The sequence below is a fragment of the Thunnus albacares genome, chromosome 9, assembly GCF_914725855.1.
Source record: "Thunnus albacares chromosome 9, fThuAlb1.1, whole genome shotgun sequence".
In the NCBI taxonomy this organism is placed as follows: Eukaryota; Metazoa; Chordata; class Actinopteri; order Scombriformes; family Scombridae; genus Thunnus; species Thunnus albacares.
Window position 1 is genome coordinate 31,163,041 of NC_058114.1, and position 23,341 is coordinate 31,186,381.

The window sequence follows — 23,341 nt, forward strand, 5'->3', positions numbered from 1 at the left end:
TGGGGCTGTATTTGTATAGGAGATCATTTCTTTTGAATTTGTTACAGTGCAAACTGGTCTCCAACAGATGGTTGACAGAGGTCACAGATAAATACATTATAATAAATGATAAATGAATTGACTGTAGACTAGAGGGTGTTGGCAATTACCATTTTATTTCATTAGAAAGCGTCTCTCTGTCATCCGTCAACAGGAGCAAACACTCCATCATCCTCACAGATGGTTGAGATGTAGTGTGTGTGGGTCTTCCGTGGTTACGGATGGGTGGGGGGGGGGGTGTTTCTGGCACTTTGAAATATAAATGTGAGAAAATAAATAATGAAAAAAGCATGGAAAACTCAGAGAGGGAAACCATGGTGACATGATTGTCTCAGTTCAGTGGCAAAGCCAGTTATCTCGCAGAGACACATACACCCAGGCAGCCCATGATCCTTTGGCTTGGAGAAGGCAGCGTTCGGGTTGACGGAGGTTGGTATCAATGCTTAAAAAAAAGGAGTAACTACCTGGTGGAGAGTCTTTATCTCTTATTTCTGCTCTCTCTATAATATCTCTGAGTCTCTCCCTTCCTCTTTGGATATAAATAGATCAGTGCCTTGCTGGAAGGTTACAAGTCAGACCGTTGCTAATGGTGATCTTAGATTTAGGGGGCATCAAACTATGATCCTCTCTGTCTGTGTTCCTCCCTCTCTAACACCTCCTTTGAACATCCATTCAACTCAACTCTGTCATCACAGCATTGCTTTTCTGCTCCAACAACTTCTTCCCAAAATCCTCTTTTCTTCTCACATTCTACCTCCTTTTAGCTCTTTCATCTCTAGTATTTACTTTTTCTCCCAACATGACTAATGTAGTGTTTTTTCATCTGGCACACCTGTATCAGCAGGATGACAGTGTTTGTAAGTGCTTTCCAAAACCATCAAAAATTGTGTTTCCAAAAATGATCCATATGAGCACTTTCTGATCCGATACCTCTGGTTAAGGTTTGGTCATGGTCAGTCATCTAAATCTACTTGGTTAAAGGTTGCAAAAGTCAAACAGTAAAGGTGGACTGTTATCATTGGACTAAGGCCCTCTATTCGCCCCCGTACGGGTGCAAAGACACATCCGTGGTTAAAACCCACATGTAACATCTATGCTATTATCTTTGATTAAGGCAACTATTTATTACCAACACAGCACAAAACAGCTATTAAACAAATAAGTTTACATGAATCAGCATGGACACAACTAAACTGAGTCTGACTTATTAGGTGTGAGCCAGGTACCCTTATTTTATGAGGGTTTTTTTCCCCCTCTCTGGTAACAAGTAGGCCCAGTAGCTACATCAAAACAGCAGTGGCATCTCTGACATCGTGGGCAAGGTTAGAAGAAGCCAACATTGACTGTTAGTAGGAGACAGGACAGAAAGAGCAATCTCTGATGTCGAAGTTGGCTTTGTAAAAGAAGAACTACTTGGCTGAGGTTAGAAAACCTCATGGGGAAAGGTCCATGAAGTTGTGGTAAAGACTTGGTTGGGTACTAACCAAACCTAAGAAAAGATCATGATCAAAGTTAGTTGGAAAGGAGAACTTGGTTGAGGTAAAGGAAAAAATTGTGATCATGGTTACGAGAATCTTGTCTCTTGTTGGTAGGAGATTAGATGTGACGAGCACTATCCAATGTTGTGTCTCTATGATTAAGATTTGGCTAGGTTTACACAACTAAAACTACTAACATTGTGGTTATCAATAAAAGAAGAACTACTTGGTTGATGTCATGGAAAGATAATATTTGTAGTAACAAGAAAACCAACATTGACTTTTAGTAGGAGTCTATGGTGTCAAGGTGCAACACTTTGTACGCCCAACCATCCAACCTGACCTTTATCCTTACAAAGTTTTGCAGCTACTAGTCATGCTACAATCTCCATTGCTTCTCGTCATTTTTCACATGACCACCAGAGGCCGTTTTTGTGTAAAAATTTACATTTTTACACACATTTTTAAGTGTTTGAAAAACTGATGTCATGTTTCTGATAAGGACAGTCTTGACTGTATACCACATAAAATATCTGTGTATGTTATAGTGTATAGAGTGTATAGAGAGTTTTGACTTTGTTGTTGAGATAATATTGTTACCTGTTGTTTTGAATCTTTGCATAAATCTCACTCTCCACTTTCCTATAGGCTACTGGTTAATATAACACAATTATGAGTCAACCTACTGCCAGCAGGAGTGTCCCCCATTCTGAATACCAATTATAGATGTGGAGAAAACATTATCCTAAAGATAACTCTCAAATGCTTTTTTTCAGATTAAAAAACAAAATTAAGGTACACAGCAATTACTGTAGCCTAAGAAAGTGATATTTGTATTCAACCTGTTATATTCACTCAATCATAGTTGATTGATGCTTTTGAAATTTGTAAAACAAATACAACACACAATGTAATGTCTCAACGCTCACTCTGCATACTCATTTTCTGTAAGTTTTTTTTTTTAAATTTTTTTTTTTACCGTCAGACATGCTGGATTGTTGTGTGCATGTATTTCATATTCAACAACATTTCTTTGCAACCACTCAACAGTTGTCTTTCACTGTGAGGCCACTGTGAGTTGAAAAAGGACTTTTGAGTGAGTGGATCTGCACAATGTCACGAAGTTTAACAACAGTTTTTTTTTTAATCAGCATGGATTGGAAGCTTACCTCTGAAGAGCATCTATCTTGTCCGCTGTGATTCCTCTCAGCAGCTCCTGCAGTAGGTCTGAGCTGTCTGATGGAGGAACAGGTGGTTTAACAGTGGGTGTGTGAGCAAACCAGCCAATCAGGAGCCCCAGGACGAAAATCCCCGAGCCTGCCAGGAAGTACCTGTTAAGACCAAAAGAAAGAGGTCAGATATCAGTCAAGAGATTATGTTTGATACAGCAAATATATTCTTCTTTCTCTTGATCTTTCAACTGCATCTGATGGTCCTCCTTAGTGGATGACATTTGTTTGGTATAACCCCCAGAAAAAGGTAGTAAGGAGACCTGCAGTATATATATATATTTTTTTTTGGTCAAACTACTGTTTCCAAGGTGAAGAATGGACTTTCTCACTTAAGACATCATGTACGGTAAGTGTCTTCCTCCAGGAATCTTTTCTGTTGAACTGGGGAAACACTGATCAGTAGTATTCTAGCACCCGAAATGGAAAGAAAGTGCTTGATATGCACATTGATTAGCTGCTATTACTTTTTGATAGCAGTTGAGTCCATGTTGGTGCTAGTGGCCCGCCGCCTAAGGGCACCAATCAGACCTTGACTTCAAGCACACTGCAGTGGTGCTTATCTAGATAACATGCCACTTTCCCATCCTGGCAATGTGCTGGGTCAATTGGATGGGTGTCTGGGAACGTTGTAGGGGTACTCAGGCCTCACTCTTACCCTGTCTGCTGCACTCCAATAATGGCAATGAATGGGGTAATAGAAAAATATACTGGCCAGACGATGACATGTGAAAAGACATGATCAAGGACCAGTGTTGGGTTAGCTGATATGTAGTTAGTTTAAGTAGCAAGGAGGAAAAGGCAAGGATTTCCAGTCAGTCCAGTTTTTAATTCAGTTAGTATTAGGGACAAGGGACAAAGGTATAAGTAATATAAGTATATAAGGAAATCAGGGCCTCATTTATCGCATTCTTGCCACCACCAATCTGACATTGAAAGACAGAAGACACTCTACTTGGATGGAGAGATGGTGGTAGTAAGTTTATTCTTGTTTTGTACACCTTATTTGTGTACAAAACAAGAATATAAAATATATGTACTTATTTTATCCAATTTATCATCAAATGCATCAGTATGTATTGTGATGGGAAAACTTCCAGAAATAGATAATCAGGTTTTGTCATACCTGTTGGCAATTGAATGTCCATCAGGTGGTCAGAGTTTAAACAGGGACATCTTACATGTGTATATTCAATCCACACGTCCTATATAACTTGGAGTATGAGCCACAACTGCATAACTGCTCTGATAACATTGCCTTGCTCATTCAGCGTTGTCCTGACAATCCCAAGGCTGATTGCCCCTTCTAATTAAAGTCACAATATTAAGCAAGAGAGTGAGGTCACATCAACATGGTGGCATGGACTGTAGAAACTCCATGATCACTTTTAGTGACTTCATGTTCCTTGAAATTCTTGTCTTTGTTTTTAGCACTGCTAATCCTGAAAATCATCCATGTTGGTGGTTTTGATGACACCTGCTCACTAAGTACGCTAAGTACAGGTTGTAAATGTGACCTACCTGTAGCAGGGAATTTCTGACTTGAGTTTTGCAAAGGCCATTTCTGCAGTCCATGAGTTACCTGAGCAAGAAGCAGTGGAGTCGTCGCTGGCCTTTATGGCCAGGAGCCCTGGTGAAGTGGGAGATGTAGTTTGGATCTTCCTGAAGCCGTTCAAAACGTCCATGTGGTGATACTGAGACAGATGGCTGGATGGGTTCCATCATCTCAGGGTCAGGATCAGGGCCAGGGTCTGAACACCCTGAAAGTGATGCCATTGAGAAATAAGTGATCCAATCTGAAACTCGTAAGTTGAAATTTGATTTTTGGATTTGAGTGAAATGTCTCATCCACTATTGGATAGAATGCTATGATTGCCATGTGGTACAGATATCCATAATGCCCACAGAATGAATCCTAATGACTAACAATGCCCTGACTTTTCCTCTAGCAACCACAATGAAAATAAAATTTGTGGTTTAAATTAAATATCAACAAAACTTTTAGATGCCATAAAATTTGGTAAAGACATCGATGACGCTATTTTCTTCCACAATGTCAGTTTGTTTCAAATGATGTGTAAGACTGTGTGAAGAATGTATTTACTCAAAGAAATATGCATGGTTACATCATACATGCATCAGATAAGATCATACACAACAATGCATGATGAATTTAACATAATATCATAACTACAGTAAGCTACAGTACAGAGGCAAATATCATATTACAAAATGACACAATATAAACGTGTTTATATTTATTGATTTGAATAATATTTTTTGTTTCTTTTGTTGTTTTTTGTCAGTTATGAATGGAGGGATTTTTATTAATGAGGGAAGATATTCAATAAATAATTCACAAACTCATAATGTTAACTGCATTGACAGACAATATTCATTTACATTTAATATGAGCTGTATTTATCCTGTCATAAAGCAAACTAATCACCTCTTCATAAACAAACTGTGTTGCTTTAAGTGAGATCAGCACACTGCATTATAAATCTACATCTACATGTAATATAAATTATAAATTGATTTTTGTATGACAATTACAAGTACAAAAAATTGGAAAATTTTTTGATTAGATAGAAATCATTAAATGAGTGCTGATTGTGTGTTGGCTGCTAAGACTGTTGATGAACAAATGAAATTTTGGATCTGCTTGTCACTGTGGCTGGCCTGTTCATGGTGGAATTACATAATAACAATAATAAGAATAATAATGTTATAAACAAAGTTAAAAATAGAATACATAGAATGTATGAAAAAGAATTTCAGGCCAACGTCAAGAAAGTCATTGATAGTTACAGGCTAAAGTAAAGAAAGTTTTTAGCTTTCTTTTAAAAATATTTAGCAAGCTGGCTTCCCTGATATCTACAGGTAGTGTGCTCCATAGCTTTGGGTGATAATTAACAAAGGCTGCATCCCTGATTTTCTTTCAGCTGTTGCTGGGAACCTCCAATAAACCAGCAGCAGATGATTGCAGTGTTCTTGAAGGCAAATAGTTAACAAGGGAGTTAGCAATGTAGCTTGGTCCTTGCCCATTTAGGGCTTTGTATTGACAAATGTAAGATTATTGAGACATGTACCAGATGGTCTGTGCTTGCTACAATGTGTTTGACCATGCCATCGGCTGTTTAAGATCACCAGTGTGTTAAAGGAAGCGGCATGGGGTCTCTCTCATCTCCGGTGGGCATCTGGGTGGTAATGCCTGTGGTTATTGCTGTTTAATAGTTCATCAAGTTGGCTGAGTTGGCTCCAGCCTGGCAGTTTTAACTAACTCATTGATTGGTGAGTGTGGTGAAGGGAGTGAGGAGGGGGGTCATTGGGTCCCTGATTGGGACAGAGAAATCCTCTGAATGCCTTGGGTGATGTGAATCAGAGAGTCAGGTAAGGGGGAAGGGATACAGGCTGTCTGCCTGTGTGCACTGTCCTTCGCACTTATCAACACATTCTTGTTTGGGTATGGCATCCCAAGGACATGACGTAGGTGGGCGCTAAGTAGTTGGAGTAGTTGGATGACATCCATCAGGTATAAAACTGTCTTTACAGTTCCAAAAGATAACTGTCAATAAACTTTTTTCCCATGGGTGAGGCATGCCAATGTCAACCATGTATTCAGGCCAAGGAGTCTGCTAAAAGATTAAATTCCTTTCTCAAAAGTTGGTATCTGTCCAGAAATGAATACATGTTGCAAATGACAGTCACTCAGTTTTTCCAGTAGCAGGAAAAAGTCTTATTTGAGGATCTCAGAGACAGTTTTCCTTCGCAGAATGTCGAAGGATCCAGTGTAGATAATAATGTTCATATTGCTTGGGTGTGTGGAAAGTATAGCTGGCAACATCTCTATTAGCTCCCTGACAGATGTGTCATCCACGGTCAGATTTTCAGCCTTGTCTTTCAGCAGTGTTTCTTCTGGCCCTCGACCTAACAGTGGTTTTGGGGATTTTCACACTGGTGGTGTGATTAGCTTCTCTGGGTTCAATATAGTATTATCACACATTTCGCTCAGAGTCAGTGATTTGTACCTGTTTTGCAATGAGACTTAACATGATGGAGGTAGCATTGGTGCTCTAGTGATTTCTTGCTGGATTTGCCTCTGCAGCAGGCGATGTCACACCAAGTCCTGGCTGGAGTTGATTCTTTCGGTCTAGCTCTAGCGTGGTGCCAGTAAGAAGCGTCTTTAAGGAAGGCTACTTTGGGAGCCTCTGCAGCTAATAGAGTGGTGTTAGGACATATCCAGGGGATGATATCAGCCAAGGCCGTGATGAGATGCTCTACATCCAATGCAATCCTGTGTATAAAAGTCTGTGTCTGTCCGTTTGCATTTGGTGGCTCTGGACCTTGTACAATAGCTGCTGCAGAGTCAATTAATTGCTCACTCTCACATATTTGATGCAGCGTTTCAATCTACTTTTCAAGCTGTGTTACCCTCTCAATCTGTCGCTCACACTCTGTGCAGCTTACCACTTTTGCTGGGTTTTGAGACAGATTTTACGTTGTCTTTTGCCAGTCGGAGAAACTTTGTATGCTAGGCTAGCAGCTGAGTCTGGGGTAGGGCTCTGAAACTTTCCCGTGTCCCAAAAGTAAACTTTTGTTCGTTCTGGGATTACACTATAGACATTTTCTTTAGTGCCACTGTAACTGGTAATAGCTCTGTTTGGAAGAATATTTACGAAATTAGAAAATGCAAGAAGAAAGCGCAAAGCATATGGGAAGCAGAGAGCTGAGGAAAACACGTCTGCACTGCAGCATGACCGAAACTGTCAATATAATCAAATTCATAGAAAAATATCTGCATCAGGGGTGTGTGATATAACAATATATATCGTGTGACGAGAGAACAATGTGTATCATTTGATATTATGCTCTAATGTTTATTTTGTTGTGACACAAATCACACTCTTTACAGCAATATTTTTGTCATTTTGAGTCTGTCCATCTTTTGCGCTGATTACATTGATAAGTTACTCCTCTTGGCTTTTTACTTGCAAAGTTTTTATTGCACTTACAGTAACACAACAGGTTTAGTTGATGTCAACTCTCTTACTCTCCATCGCTGTCTGTCTCCTTTGCTGCGCACACGCAGAGGGCTGAGCCCTGCCCCCGCTGAGAAAGAGCAAAGAAACAGTGAGATGGCAACCATAAATGACAGCAAAACACAGTAGAGACTGTCTCTATTTATGCTTTTTACCAAATCTATGTGCACTCGTTTAATTTCAGCTCAGTGTGAAAGTCTCAACTGCTTTTTGCTGTCATTTATGGTCGCGCCACTCCCCTCTGCTCTCTATGGTTCACCATGAGTGGGGCTGAGCCCTCGGTGTGTGTGTTGCACACACAGGAGAGACAGTGAGGCAGGTGAAGTACTCCAGTTGACGACAACTACACTTATTACGTTACTGTAAGTGCAATAAAAGCTTCTGGAGTAAAAAGCCAAGGAGAGTAATTTAATTTAATCTGCGCAAAGGATGGACAGGCAGCAGGGGAGGGAAGGGGGGGACCGACCAACTATTTATTAATGGAATTAAAATATTCTATATCGGGATACGTATCGTTATCAGGATATGAAATGACTTATATAGGGATATTTATTTATTTATTTGTTTTTATTTTATTTGATAGGGTCGATGCAATTTAACATAGTTCCCATACAGAGCATGAAACGGATGTACTGCACAGCACTGGTTTACAGCTATTGCTAAATTTCAACTCTTGTCCCTTGTTGGGCTTTACATATACAGCGTAATTAAAATATGACCAAAATCTCTCAAGCTGTATATCACCCAGCCCAAATTTGCAGATATTTATAGGAAATACTACCTGATCTCTGGCACTCTACGTGTTGCATTTGCACGCGGTCCGATCTGGGTCCTGGTTCTTGCAGCTCCTCCTTGTCCAGGTCCCAGTCCAGATCCAGACCTCCAGAGCAGTGCAGAACCTCACCGACCAGTGGGCCACCCTGGGCATCACACACCTTCCTGTATGCCATGATGTCACCTATAATATACATGGATCTAATTTTACACTGTTTCCTCATGTTTTATCACTATACATGTATGTAGCTTTAACGTCCCCTATGTGCAGTCCTGTTGTTTCCACCACATCTGTCAAACTATTAAGATTTGGAACATTACAAAATAATTTAAAAACAATGGCTCTGTCTGAGACACAATTTTTGCACATGACCAAACACAACATCTAGTCATTGTTGCTCATGGTTCACCATGGTTGGACATGGACCTGGTGGTATTAACAATGTGATCAGACTTCTATGTTTGTTTATTCATGATTTAGTACATTACTGCATTGAAACAATAAGCAAATTATCTTATCTTTGAGTTTCTCTTGCTCATTTACTCATTTGATCACTGCCCTCTAAATCAGAGCTTGCTTACTGTGTGAATGAATCCTGTACAGAAGTTGTAGCAGCCTGAGGCTTGTGTTTAACCAACCAGTGACACTCAGTTCAGCAAACTCTGCCGAGAAAAATCCCGGGCCAAATTACAACCCACACAGCAGGGACGTTAGGCTAGAAACAATGGCCTAAGAACTCAATATAGACCTTGTTCCTCTGGTTGGAGTTCAGGTCGTGTTACTGTGTAACGTTCTTGGGGTCATGGAAAAGTCCCCAAAGTTTTATTTGAAAAATTAATTTCCATGATATCTGAAGCACAGTTAACCTCTTCTTGGTTGTAGTCCCAAACCTAAGCCCAAACTGAAACCAAGCAATAGCTCATCAGATGCCAAAACACTGTACAGCAGTTTATACTACTTTGTAGAAGAATTTTACATTACTAGGAAGTTATCACAGTGATGTGATGTGAGTGTGCATGTATTTGATTGGTAGATGCAGTGCACTGCCAGGTGTTGAGCAAAGAAATAGGCAATGTAGTAACAGAATACTGATCTATATTTGATCAGCACTGCCTGGTTTGACAGTTTGATCTGAGTTTCGTGAGCTGTCGGTTCAGGGACCACTTTCTTTTTTTTCTCCTGACTTTATTGAGTAACGACGCATGCATTTGTTTTGGTCTGAGATGCTAGTGCTCTAGTGCGAAATCTGGTGGGGCTGAATATAGTATATTGCACCTTTAAGTAAGTGTTTTTAATTAGCATAAAGCATGTTGACATTTGTAATCCATGAATCCTGGCAGTATGTGTTGAAAGCTTGGTATCAGCCACACGGGTCAGATTAAGACTGCTCATCTTACTCAAGGTAATGGATGCTGCATAAGCACTGAGTATAGAAGAAAATGTAAGAAATGTAGGGACGCACAGTATTGGATTTTTTGCCAATATCCAATATGCCGATAATGACCAACTCATTGTGGCCAATTGCTGATGCCGACACCGATATATGCACATATATTTTTCCAGCTGGCTGAGGAGACAATTATGCATGCAAGCATAGATTGTACTAAGTATAGTCAAGAAAGACAATATATGAAGGAAGAACTTAAGACTGGAGTTCAGACGCTCAGCATTAAAACTTTAATGAACCTGCCAAGTGGGTGGAGCAGCAGAATTTTCTTTGAGTTTATTAGACAGACAGGATTAATGTGTAGGATTTAATCTCATTCATGTTAAAGTGGGAAGAAGCAGTGGGTCTGAAGTGGAGCCTGCGGAAGAAGCACCGGAACTGTCAGGGTGAAACAGTCCATGAAGGAAAGCACAGTCAGGCGGCAGAGGAGAAGGCAACAAATCAGCCTCTCATAATCTGCATAAATGGCCGATGTCGATGTTTCACTTTAGGGCTTTTATCGGTCGATACTGATGACATGCGATAATATTGTGCATCCCTAGATAAATGTAGTTAAAAGGTACTTGGGCTAAGTGACTGACCATAAGAAATGATTCATGGGGTTAGTCAGTTTAGCTTTTTCAGCATAAAAAATTAAGCTTGTTACATGCATGCTTTAGTCAGTTGCTAACTTATTTTAAGACGTTGGTAAAAATGAAAATAAAAGAAAACTGTCTTAATTCAGTAATATGCCTTCACTTAACAATAGAAAAGTATTAAGTTAGTGCAACTTGTATATCTAGTGAACATCATTTAAAACCACAGAACAAGACTGAATTAGCCCGGACTTGTTTTGTTGCCAGACCGTGTCTGCCACAAGAGAAAGGAGGGGGAGTAACCGGGAGAAACGAGGGTTTGCCTGGATTATCATTTAAGGCGAAGTTATTTGGTGAGTAACTATTTTGCTTTGTTTTATTCACAACAGCTACTAACTATATCAGCACAGAGTGCAAGAAATCATTTTTACACAACACTAAAATTGAAATTATAGCTTGTCCTCAGCTAATTCAGCAATTGTAAAGTTAGTAAATGTTTAGCGTGCTAGTGTCTTCAAAGTAGTCTTTTTTATGTTTTTTTTTTACAGTGGCAGCCAAATGACGTTAATGGGCACTGAACTTCTGTACTGTTAGTTGTAACATGGAAAAGGTCAAGAAATAAGTGCTTTGCTTTGTCCTAATTTAAAAATGTTGATTTGTTATGTTACATATGTAAGTTGACAGTGGTTTAACAATAAACAGTTTGTTCACATAAACAGAATTGCTATGTGTAATTTGGTCTGACTGAAGTGAAATAAGTTACTAATGAAAAAAAACAATTTGCATGGAAATTTCTGAGTGAAACGGAAGTAATACAAATAATTTAGGATAACTTAAATAAAGAAGTTTCATCATTTAATAACACAATTATGAACAAAAAATGAATAAAAACAATTATGATGACTACAAGCACTGCAGGGTGCTGCGAAACATTTACACACATGAATGTGACAGAGAGCAGAAGTCAAGCTGAGACATTGAGTTAAGTGGATGGATCTGAGTGTGTGTGTGTTTGTGTGTGGGTGCAACGGGAATGCATGGCTTCAAGGGTGTAGTGGGTATGTGTGAACAGGGAGATGTAAATGTGTAAATGTGTGTGTCTGTGGTTGTGTTTGGCCCAGTAAAACCAGCTCTGGGTTCAATACAGCTCCTATACAGCCTCATTAAGTTTGGGTGGATCAAATTCATGAAGTGTGTGTGTGTGTGTGTGTGTGTGTGTGTGTATGTGTGATATCTGACTGGAGAGCAGCTGTATAAAACCTCCCACCAAGTGTCTTGGTATGTCATCAAGTTTAACAGTCCCTTTTACACGCTGCATCATCAAAGTCCACCATGAATGGGCAAATGAACTGCCCAATCAATAACCGCTTGGTGTTAAAAAAAAAAAAAAAAAAAGCAAAAAAAACAACAGTAACATTGTATGAAATGCCTCAAAACTGCAGTCAAACTTATAGGCTGTAATTCAATGAAAACATTTGACTTTACAAGAAGTTTTATTCAAATGACATAACACGGTCAAACCACCTGAAGTCAGAGTGATGATGTGAAGCTTAAAGGCCCTGAAAACTAATTTTCTGCCAAAGTTTTGGTTATGTCACTGGGGATATTATAAATGTTTTAATTTTGTATGTGTTGCTTATTTAATCCTGAATATGAGACATTATAAATACTTATAATTTGGAGGCAGATTCTCAGGGGCTTTAAAGCTCATGATGTAGTAACTCATGAGGTGATGTAATGATGAGACAATTTTGGTGGAAAACACCAAGGGGAGGGGGGTTGCCAGACATGTCCTTTACATTTACTGCCAGATTGACAACTTACTGCTAACCTCCTCCTCTGCTCCGCTTGCATCACTGTCACTTTTCTGCCGCTCGCTCTCTCACTTACGCTACATTCACACATCTTACACACTGCCCTATTCCTTAACGGAGTTACACCTACTCTTGTACCTTTCACGTAGATGTCCTTTGAAGAATGAAGAGAGGGTGGATGACTCAAAACAATTCCACAATAACGCAGGGTGTTATTGTGCTTGTACAGTGTGCGAGTGAAAATCATTAGTAGCCCACTGATATTAATGATCGTGTGAAATTTTAGCAGCGGTGTTCATAATATTGCAGTGGAGCAATGGTGACCTGAGCAGAGAATGAAGTCACACTACCTCTATGTGTGTTGTTATCCAAACCTAGTTTAACAGTTTGATCTGAGTTTCATGAGCTGTCTGTTCAAGGACCGCTTTTTTTCCCCAACTTTATTGAGTGAACAACATACACATTTGTTTTGGTCTGAGATGTTAGTGCTATAGTGCAACATCTAGTGGCTGGATGTCGTATATTGCAAGTCTGAATACACACTGGACCTTTAATATCTCCAAATGAATCAAAAATCATTATTAAATGTATTAATTAGGTTTTTATTCTTAACATGTAACATCAACTGTGCCACGTTTAACCAGTATACACATAGAGATAAATAATAATCCTGATTGGCTGATGGTGGCCTGCTGTTGAGACAAAAGTAAACGTTCTTCTACAAAAAACTAATCAAGAATAGAATCTTCCCAGTCTCAGAAGCAATCACTGCACATATCCATGTGACTGCACAAAAATATAACATTACTGGTGACACTGATTATTGTTGATTGGACGTTTTACAATGCCAGATCAATTTAGCTCTAAATAGGTCACAGGTGTCTGAGTGATTGCTGAACTGTCCTTATTTAGACACGGTAGCCACTTATGTATTACAAAGCAGATTCAAGGAGAGATTGAGGTAGAAAGGCAAAGAGGGGAGAGAGAGTCCTGAAGAGTCCTGGTGAAGAAGGAAGATAGATACTGTGAGGAGAAAAAAGGCACAAAGGCACTGGCAGACACACAAAGCAAGAGAGTAGAAAACAGGAAGGCAGGGAAGAATAAGCAGAGTGTTTATAGATGAAGGAAAGAGGGTAAAAAGCAGAGGGAAGAGGTCTGGGAGGTCCCTGGCATCAATCTTCAATGCTCCACCACACTTTCATTACTTCTAGCTCAATGCAGATGAAGGATCCTCTGAGTAACATTCATTCATTTAACTACTGACCTCCTGTTACAGCCACACACACTGCAGTGAGCTTTCAGCCTGATACCTATCACTGCTGGAGAGCAAAAGCCTTGTTATTATATTCCTTGTCTTGCTTTATGTATACATGTAAATTTACTTTAGAAGTAAATATGCTTCTTTTTAAGTTTCAGAGAAGCATTTCATTAAGGGTGACACTTAGCTTGTAAAATATGCACAGTAAGGCCCTTAGGCATCTGGGTGAGTGTCTGCCTTTGCTAATTTGACTACTGCACTTCCTTCCTTCATTGCACATCCATAGGTAGGTGGATATGCAGGCGAGGATACTGAGAGCAGCACGGATTTTAAAGATATACAGTGTGTACATGGAGAGTGAACAGGTGGGTTCATGCATTGAGGAAACCTGGTGCAAAATCAGGTTAGTCCCTGACAGAAGACTTCCTTTAATTTCAGAATTTCTGAGTGAATTATTATGACTTTGTTCCAGCCTGAAATATGTGAAAAACTATCAAATGGATTGCCATGAAATTTTGTATAAACATTCATGGTGTCCAGGTGAAGAACCCCTCTGACTTTGGTGATCTCTGACTTTCATTTAGCGCCAACAGCAGGATAAAATGTTCACTTATCTAGTGAAATATCTCAACATCTTGAGGATGTATTAGCACAACATTTTGTATAGATATTCATGGTTCCCAGATGATGCTTTGGTGATCCCCTGCCTATTTCTCTGGTGAAAAACTGTTATATAGATAAAAATTAAATTTGTTACAGACATTCATGGTCACCTCAAGATGACTTGTGATCCCTTGGCTTTTCATCTAGAGCCATCATCAGGTCAAATTTTCATCTTTTAAATGCTTCAGTTTATGATCAAATCCCTGCAGGACTAACAACATTCCCAACAGTCTCAGCTGTACTAAGATGTTGAACATGGTAAACAGTATACTGGCTAAACATCAGCATGTTATCATGGCCATTATGAGCTGATGTTCAAGTCTTGAAGCGTCCTATTTTTGTGAACCCAGCGTGCGGTGCAGATCACAGTCAGGTGCGCTCTGCGCAGTGCACTTTTGGTATTTTCATGGCCAGGTGTGCCAGGTGCACCTGTGGTGGGGGGGGATCAGAGAGAATACATTATCATACATTATAAGTGAGCCTGTTGGAGAATGTGACTTTCATCCTCCTTAAAACACAGGGCTTTCCCTCTCCTGCAGAGAGTTTTCCTCAGAGGAAACTTGTTGCTGTCCGGGTTGTAAACAGTTTCAAATATGAATACAGCAGCTAAAATATGCTGCCAAGAGCAGATGATGACTGTTTTTAATTTGAATTCACTTCTCTGGACAAGCTGATGATCCAGTAATCACCACAATTATATATACGATAGCTGTCTGCAGTGATGCCAGCGTAGTGCCATAACATGAAAGTAGAATTTAAAATTTAGTCCAGTATTTTGCATGTAGAATTTTTTTTATTTCTAAAATATTTTTTCAAGTTTAAATCTGTTTGATTAGACATGCAAAAATAACTGCAGTAACAGTTAGGGAAGGCCTAGTTGCTTGTTTAATCTGTTACATAATGACTGGGGGTTTCAAAATAACACACTTGTATAAAATGTAAACCGAACAATCTCTGTAATGATGCTCATCACAGCCACACGTTTAGCTGTAGTGTGATTAAAAATATGGAGCTCCAGGCGACACTTTGGCCAGACCTTTTGATTTGCATTAAAACTGTTTAGAGTAATTAATCATATCCGATAAGTTTGATTTGCACATGAGCCTGGAGGTTTCTGTGGTTATTCTGCAACAGTTTAACCAGTGGATCTGGTGTGAATAATTATGCATTGATAGAGGTGATGGAAAAAAAGCAGTTTGTGTGATTTCAGAGAGGTTTATGTAGATGTGCCTTTACCAAATAAAGTAACAAAATATTACATAAGTGAGACGAGTTTTTGATCTACTCTGAGCAGGTGAGCGGGAGACAACACGAGTCGCACTCATTCTTGGCACCAAGATTGCAGTGCGCTGCTGGATTGACATTGCCACACCGTCTCCTGGTGTAGTCAAGGAAATAACCTCAGTGAGTTGCAGGAAAACAGCAGTCTGCCAGTGTGCCAGTATACTTCACACCCTGCGCCGGCACGAGAGTAGAGCCCTTAGTCTTGTTTGCTGACATTCAAGTTAACCTATCACTTCAATCCTCTTACATGTATAGTACAGTAGTAAGAACAAAACATGTGTTCTGTGATATGCCTTCCCAATGTTACCAAAACTATTAAACATTACATTCTCTTTTTTTCATAAATGTTGAATACATAATATATCATAATTCATATTTATATCTGTCTAACCTGATCCTCCTGATTATCTGTCAACCTGCTTTGAAACATTTATTTTTTCCCTGTAGAATATATTAATTCTTACAAGTATTAATGTTCAGCCACAAATCAAAGGAGCACTGTGTTGGGCCTTTAAACGCTAAGTCACTACATATCTCTTGATGATCTACTGCAACTTACAATAAGAAACGGTCATAGATTGTAGAATAATAATAATGAAATCTTAAGAAGTGGAAGGAGGGATATTTTTTCAAGGATTTACTGCTGGCACATTAGAATATAAATATACAGCACCATAAGTTACTACAGTTCTACAGAGTAGAAGGGGGATTAGCTGTAATGTAACTAAACAGGGTATATAACTTAGAGCTATCTTGTGCAGGATTTTTATGTGATTGTAGCATCTTTCTAAGCATTCTGATGGTGTAAGTTTTTGTTTGAAACATGACAGAATCCTGGTGAAAAACTAGTACAGTCTTAGTGTGATAGACAATTTTCCACATTTGGAGATGGTGGGTTGGGTGGATAGTATGACCCAGCAGTGGTGGACTTTGCCACAGGAGACCGCAGTTCATTTCCCATTTCCAACTGCAAGTCGTTAAGTTTTTTAAAAAATATAACTACAATTGTCCCCTAACCTCAACCCTGTGGTTATTATTGTAGCTATTAAGAAACAGTGGAACGATAACAAATATTTACTAATTAGCATTAACCACATAAAACAGGTGAGACTTATGTGAATGTCATAAGGTTTGCAGATAATAAACAAATACTTATTGGATATTTTGAGATTTTGAAAAACTGAAAGCTACGACCTATTATGTCTGAGCTGAAGACATTGAATCTTTCATTTAAATAAATCTTCTAAGAGTCAAACTAAACCAAAGGTTACTGAAAGAAAATGGAATCAAGGGGGTGGATTACTTAAAGCATTCTAGTGCAAATTAAGCAAGCAAACTGCTACAGCATTTCATTTGAAAGTAGCTTTTTCTAACTATAGCATCACACCAGAGCAGCAAGAAATACCATTTTCTCACATTAAATCCCTGGGCTAAGTCTAAACTAAGGTATCTGTTGGTCTTCTTCCAGCTGCTGGTTGACTGCCTCCTTGTCATTTCTAGTTAGATGCGTTGATGGTTGATGTCTGTGACCAAAACATCACCATACTTTAAAGCTCTTTTTCAATAAATCATGTGGTGAGGGGGCGAATTGTGCCTGTTGTCTCAGCTGGATGATCATGCAATTTTTAAGGATGCCCCCCACAAAATCATGGTGGTTGTGGGATAAAAAGCAAAATGTTGCTCTTTGAGATCACAGCTCCATTTCAAAGTGTAACAACATTTGACGATCCCACTTGTATTGCTATCTGTACACCTTTTCTGCGCTAATTTTCACCAAAGTGACAGTCCCATCCTCTCAGAGGAATGTGGTCCAACAAACTGACGTTGCTGCTACAATCATCAGACAAAATCATTCATTTGAAGAACTGCTGCAGGTACAGAAGCTGTTCAGCTGGTGAATAAAATTAATATCCTGACATATCCTGTCTCCTACCAGCTGGCAGCATTGTTTTTTTGTTTAACATTCCCTAACCTTAACGAAGTAGTTTGGGTTACCTAAACTTAACCAAACCTTAACATAGCAGGGCAGATCAGAAAAAGCTCCTATCAATCATTTTTGTACTGGTCATTTTCGAAGACACTGACAAATGCTTTGGTCAAGCTAACATTAAAACTCAACAGATAAATGTTTATATTAACAACGGAGCGAATGACGACATGAAACGTAAAAGGGGTCGCTCGTTATGATCCCACAGAGAATGATCACCTGACCCTGCAGTTCCCCTCAGCTCTACAGAACCTTTTAGTGTCTTTCAGCTCATTGTTTTGGTTTTATGGTTTGTAATTTTAGTGTTTTGGTTCAGTATCACCGCTCTCATCAACTGTGTTTCCTGTAGGCGGTAAACATAATGCAGCATTCATCCCATAAACGGCTGTCTGTTCCATACCCTTGGTTGCTAAGGTTGTTGCTATGGCTTTTCCATGCGTTGTTCACGTGGTCCCCTCTCATATTTCGGATCAGACTGTGGCTCAAACATGCACGGATGTTTTTGAGAAGTTGACATTTTGAGTAAAGACCAAGAAAACGCAGTGAAATTCTACTACTTTAGTTATGCTGAAGTGACCTCCTAAGCCGGCAGCCGAAGGACAGCTTCCAAGAACTGGCCAATCAGAACAGAGTGGGCTTCTCGTGAGGGCGGCCTTAAAGAGACAGGAGCTAAAATGGCCTGTTTCAGACAGAGGCTGAATAGAGGGGCTGTGTAAAGGGTTAGGATTATATAAATAAGGAGTTACATCAAAACTATTAATACATTTGGCCAATAATAAATAATGGAAACAGAGCTGCCACAGTGGGAAAAAAATGTATGTAGTTCATTCAGTGACTCATAACTGCCTCCATTAGGTGCAATTGCAGATCAAAGTTGGCTTTTTTTTTTTTTTTAAGTAGCAGTCACTTACAGAGCTGAACCCAAGAACAAATTCTGCATAACAAATAAAAAGCCTGATGCAACAGCTGCTCTGTTTGACCTTCACAGCTCTCATAATCATAAACAGCTCTTGTGGCTTTGAAGAGGTGAGGAAACACAGCATTGGTATTCTGGGACAAAAACGCCCTTCAAAACCATTCTATGATATCAAATACTTGCACACGTCAACACACACACACACATATCTGTGTAAGCCTACTAGTTCAATAAGAAGACATATGCGGTTGAGGAACAAAGTTGTCTTTTATCTCATCTCGTTTAGCTCCGAACAGATTGACAGGTCATCTGCTGTATCTGCCATCTTTCACTAATCTGCAGTAGATTCACTTCTCATTCATGAATTACTGCCATGCCGGTGTACTCGTGAGGTGGTTGAACACATGTAGTGTGATCAGGGCAGGGAGACAAAGAAGCAGAGAGGGAAAATATTTCCCAAAACACTCCTCCTCACCAATCATTTCATTTGACATGACCTTGTCAGTTGCCGTAGTTGCAGAGCATGAAGCCAGCTGTCAATCATGGCTTTTCCTCTCTCCCTGCTATAGAGAAGCGCCGGGAGGGCAGTAGGAAACGCTTGCAAAGACCACAAATTATTCATAATCCCACGTAAATTATACATTAAAACAACCTCAAACTTACCATCCATTGTATATTCTCACATCCATGAATAAAACACATTTAGATTATACAATAACCCCCAAGCCCTGATGATCTCACCCTGATCCCAGTGGTGTTCTAAGATAATGGAAGAAACTGTAAGAACCACTGGGGACAAATAAGAAAAGTCAACAGCAGTGTAATGAAATGAATGAGTGTCTCCATAGAAACTCGGTTCACATTTCAGGGCGGCCGGCGGTAAATCATATGCTTGCAGGAAACTCCCATGTGTGGAAGTGTGAAAGTGCAAACTTGAGAGCAAAAGGAGAAGTAATTAGGGCTGCGTGATACATGTCAGCATTTATGAAAAAAAATAAAAACATAAAATAAGTGTGGTTGCATTGTGTATCTTCAGTGTGTAAACAGCAGTGGAAGATGTAGCTTTCTTTTTTTAAGTATTATTTAATTAGGGAAAGTGAATTCTTCACTTTTGCAGTGTCTTGTTTTTCAGCTGAATGTTTTCGTCTTACTACATTTTGGTTCTATGCTGCTTATGTTTTATTGCAATTTAATGGAACAAACTGAAATGTTTGTCCACACACACACATTTAAAATCCCATTTTAAAAACATATTCTAATTTTCCATTATCAATCTTGTATGTACATTTTTAATATTGGAATGTATTCCCATGAATTGATTGGATCTTAAAAGTAAGGAATAAAACTACAACATGTCATATGGTCATAGCCCAGTCAATATACTATAGACATATTTGTCCATTTTCCTGCAATTCACAATATTAAATATGCAATATGAAAAGTAGAGTTAATCCACATTATCTGGACGTTATGTCAAAGATGCAGTCCAACTGTGTCCTACAAGTTATGTCCATATGCAACAAACTTGCAATAGAGAATAGTGAACTAGCAACATTTTGGAAGGAGTGTGACAGTGTTCATACAGCAGTAATAAAAACGTGGAGTTTGGGGAGTTGGCTGGATGCACACAGCATTTGATCCTGACACCTAGGTCTGAGCTTGCTTCCTGTCTCACTAGCCATGGACCAAAGGAAAAACTTGACAAGACCATTTAGGTCCTTAAAGTCAACCGCAACTTCAGAAATACTGAGTTAATTATTTATCCTACTGACCTTGGTAATCTTTTCCTCTGGCACCACCATGAGATCGGCTTTGTGGTTGTAAATCTCCACAACTGTTGGATGGATTGCCAAGAAATTTGTTGATTTCTTATCTTTAGTAGTCTTATTTTTGTTTTTGAGGTTTTTTATTTTTGGCATTTTGCATTTATTTGACAGTCAGAGGGAGCGAGGGCAGGGGATGAAATGCAACAAAAGCAGCTGCTAACTGCTTAGTCTAGTTATTATATTTAGACATGATTTACAACTTTTAGACCACAGATGGTCTGTTTGAGGTAAAGGTGAGAGTGTAACCTCAAATATAGACAATGTGATGAGCCATCACACCATCGTCTCCTGATTAGATAACTGGTAAACAAACTGAAGATACCCAGTTTTCAGTGGTCAGGAGACATCTGGGGTTTTTTTTGTTTTGTTACCAATGCACAAAAGTTGTTTTTAGCGATAATTACCATATTATCCTAAAATCTGGTTTTACAAATATGAATCTGAAATTAGTGAATAACATTTGATCACAGATTTGGCATTACATCTAAATTAACTGTTCAAGACTGTCTTTTTAAATGTTAAACATAAAGTTATTCTAGGTTCAAAGACCACATGTATGTGTAAGTCTACAACTAAATTATGATTTTAAAAAACCATCAGACACACTTGTCTAATTGACTCCTGTGCTATAATAGAATGCAGTATTGTGCATAGTGTGCACTGAAAATCTGGCTGTCACACATCTATCTGGTGTCTGCAGAGACACAGTATCAACACCCAGCTTATTGGTATCCATTTAACAGCACAGCCGAGGGTGGACTCTGTTCATTTCCGCATAAAATATCACCTGGGTCTCAAAAGCCAGTATCCATCCATAACCACAGCATCAACATCTGCCTGGTGCCATGTAGCTGTGAGAGTTTGTTACTGGCTGCGGGGCCATAAGAGAAAAACCTTTATTTTTATAGTGTTCATGAATTAAAGATAGCTTCCCCTGAGGTGTTGAGGGAGAGTAGAGGCTTTATGGATCCCTCACTCTCTCCTCCGCATTAAATCTCCTGAATACCACAGGCCATGTCTCAGGATGTTAGACATGGAAAACAATAACAGCCAAACATTCTTATCTAGCTTCTGTTTTGTATTTCTTCCTTTCAATACTCATTTTTTTTTCCTTGTTTTCTCCCCCGCTTCCTGCCCTTGCCCTCATCCTCGCTACATTCCCGTCTCTGAAAGTTCAAGCTAGTCCATTAAAAACTGCATTACCCACAAGTCAACAGGTTATGTTGTCCATTACGGCTGAAGGTCAGGTTTTCTTGTTCTGTGGTGGGTGGATTTTGGGAAGCAGAACAGGCAGATATGGATGGGTGGCATAATGGACGAGCACCGCTTCAGGAAGTATCAAAACACAGAATTTAGAATATCAACAACATCCTTCTTTCTGTGAAAATAGTCAGTACGTTAATGTTTCATTTTAACCAGTGTAAAACAACCATGGTCAAAAACAGCAGACACCAAATGAATCATTCTGTTTTCCTTTTCATATTTTGTGATGACACCCACACATCCTGCAATCTGTCAAACCAACTATGAAACAAAGTGCCAGTAACTAGTGAAGCAGGGCTATGTAACATTCATGCCTTAACCTTAATGTGGTAGTTCACAGTGATCACTGTGTTGCTGTAAACACACAGTTTGACACATTGCATTACAGTCCATTATAAACTCAGACATGTCAGTTAGACAGGCCCTGGTTCAAAGGGAAATTTAACCACTAATTATGGGGACATCCTGTGTGCCAGTGATCTGTGTGGTTCGTTAAGTTTGAAGTTTATTTTATTTATATAGAACTTTAAAAGACAGACATAAGGGCATACAGACGGGTGACAAATTAAAGGAAAAACCGGTGTAGGTCTGAATGCTTGAACCCTACAATGAGGGGATCTGGTGGCTCTGTTATGCTGTGGGGGGCATTTTGCTGTCATGGTTTGGGTCCACAGTTTTAAATCCAAGAAATCAAATAGAAATAAAAACAGATTCAACACAATTAGAAACCAGAGAATAAAAGTGAGTCTTAAGGTGCATCTTAAAAGCATCAGCAGACTCAGCCTGTCTCAATGGCTATTCCAGAGCTGTGGAGCCACTACAGAAAAAGCCCTGTCCCCAGCCTTTTTTTTTTCCCCACTAACAGAGCACAGCCAACATGCCAGGGTTGGAGGATCTGAGGGGTTTGGTGGTGCTGTAAGGGGTGAGAAGTTCTGAGATATATGTAGGGGCGAGACCTTGGAGAGATTTATAGGCAATTAGAAGAATTTTGATGGTTATCCTATAATGAACATAGAGCAAGTGTAAGGATGCAGGGATAGGGGTGATGTGGTCTTGTTTCTTGGACCTTGTTAATAACTGGTATGGTCTCTGTCTTGTCCTCATTTAACTGAAGGAAGTTATGAGCCAACCAGTCTTTAATATCTTGGAGACAGTTTTGTAAATGGGTTACACATTGGCCTGATTTGGGGAATTGAGGGGGAGGTAGATCTGAGTATCATCTGCATACCAGTGAAAAGAGATGTTTTGAGTTTGGATGATTCTTCCCAATGGGAGCATGTAAAGACAGAAAAGAAGTAGACCTAAAACTGAACCCTGCAAAATCCCACATGAAATATTTGCAGGTGTGGAGGATGAGCTGCCAATGGAAACAGTTAATTGTCTGTTTGAAATGTAAGAGCGGAACTAATCAAGTGCGGATTCAGAAATGCCAACCAAGCACGTCAAGCGATCCAGGAGAATTGAGTGGTCAACGGTGTCAAAAGCTGCACTGAGATCTAGAAGAATTAAGATGGAGCATTTACCGGCATACGCACCGTTAAAACCTCAACCACTGTAGCCTTCATACTGGCAGTGAAATCAGGTTTAAAATCAACCAGTTTACTGGCTAACTCCCCTGCTAGCCATCCTGAACATTCAACACAATAACTCTTGCTTTTCGTGATACTGAGAACACGCATACATACAGACAAACAGTCAGACAAAGGTTGTTTACTTCTGCTTTGAAGATCTTTCACCGAGAAAAT

The 23,341-nt window shown here is 39.4% G+C and overlaps 1 protein-coding gene across 6 annotated transcripts in view; it reads right to left on the minus strand.

The window, feature by feature from the left end:
• LOC122989583 (inactive N-acetylated-alpha-linked acidic dipeptidase-like protein 2) overlaps positions 1-23,341 on the minus strand; it is a 583,517-nt gene that overhangs the window by 375,695 nt on the left and 184,481 nt on the right. For all 6 annotated transcript variants that reach the window (XM_044362562.1, XM_044362561.1, XM_044362560.1 and 3 more), the window contains 3 exons: positions 8,570-8,746; positions 4,329-4,506; positions 2,687-2,848 (listed from right to left, as the gene is read on the minus strand). In XM_044362562.1, coding sequence (XP_044218497.1) covers positions 2,687-2,848; positions 4,329-4,506; positions 8,570-8,738 — 509 coding nt within the window. In that variant the 5' untranslated portion in view covers positions 8,739-8,746. The remainder of the gene's footprint in view (positions 1-2,686; positions 2,849-4,328; positions 4,507-8,569; positions 8,747-23,341) is intronic.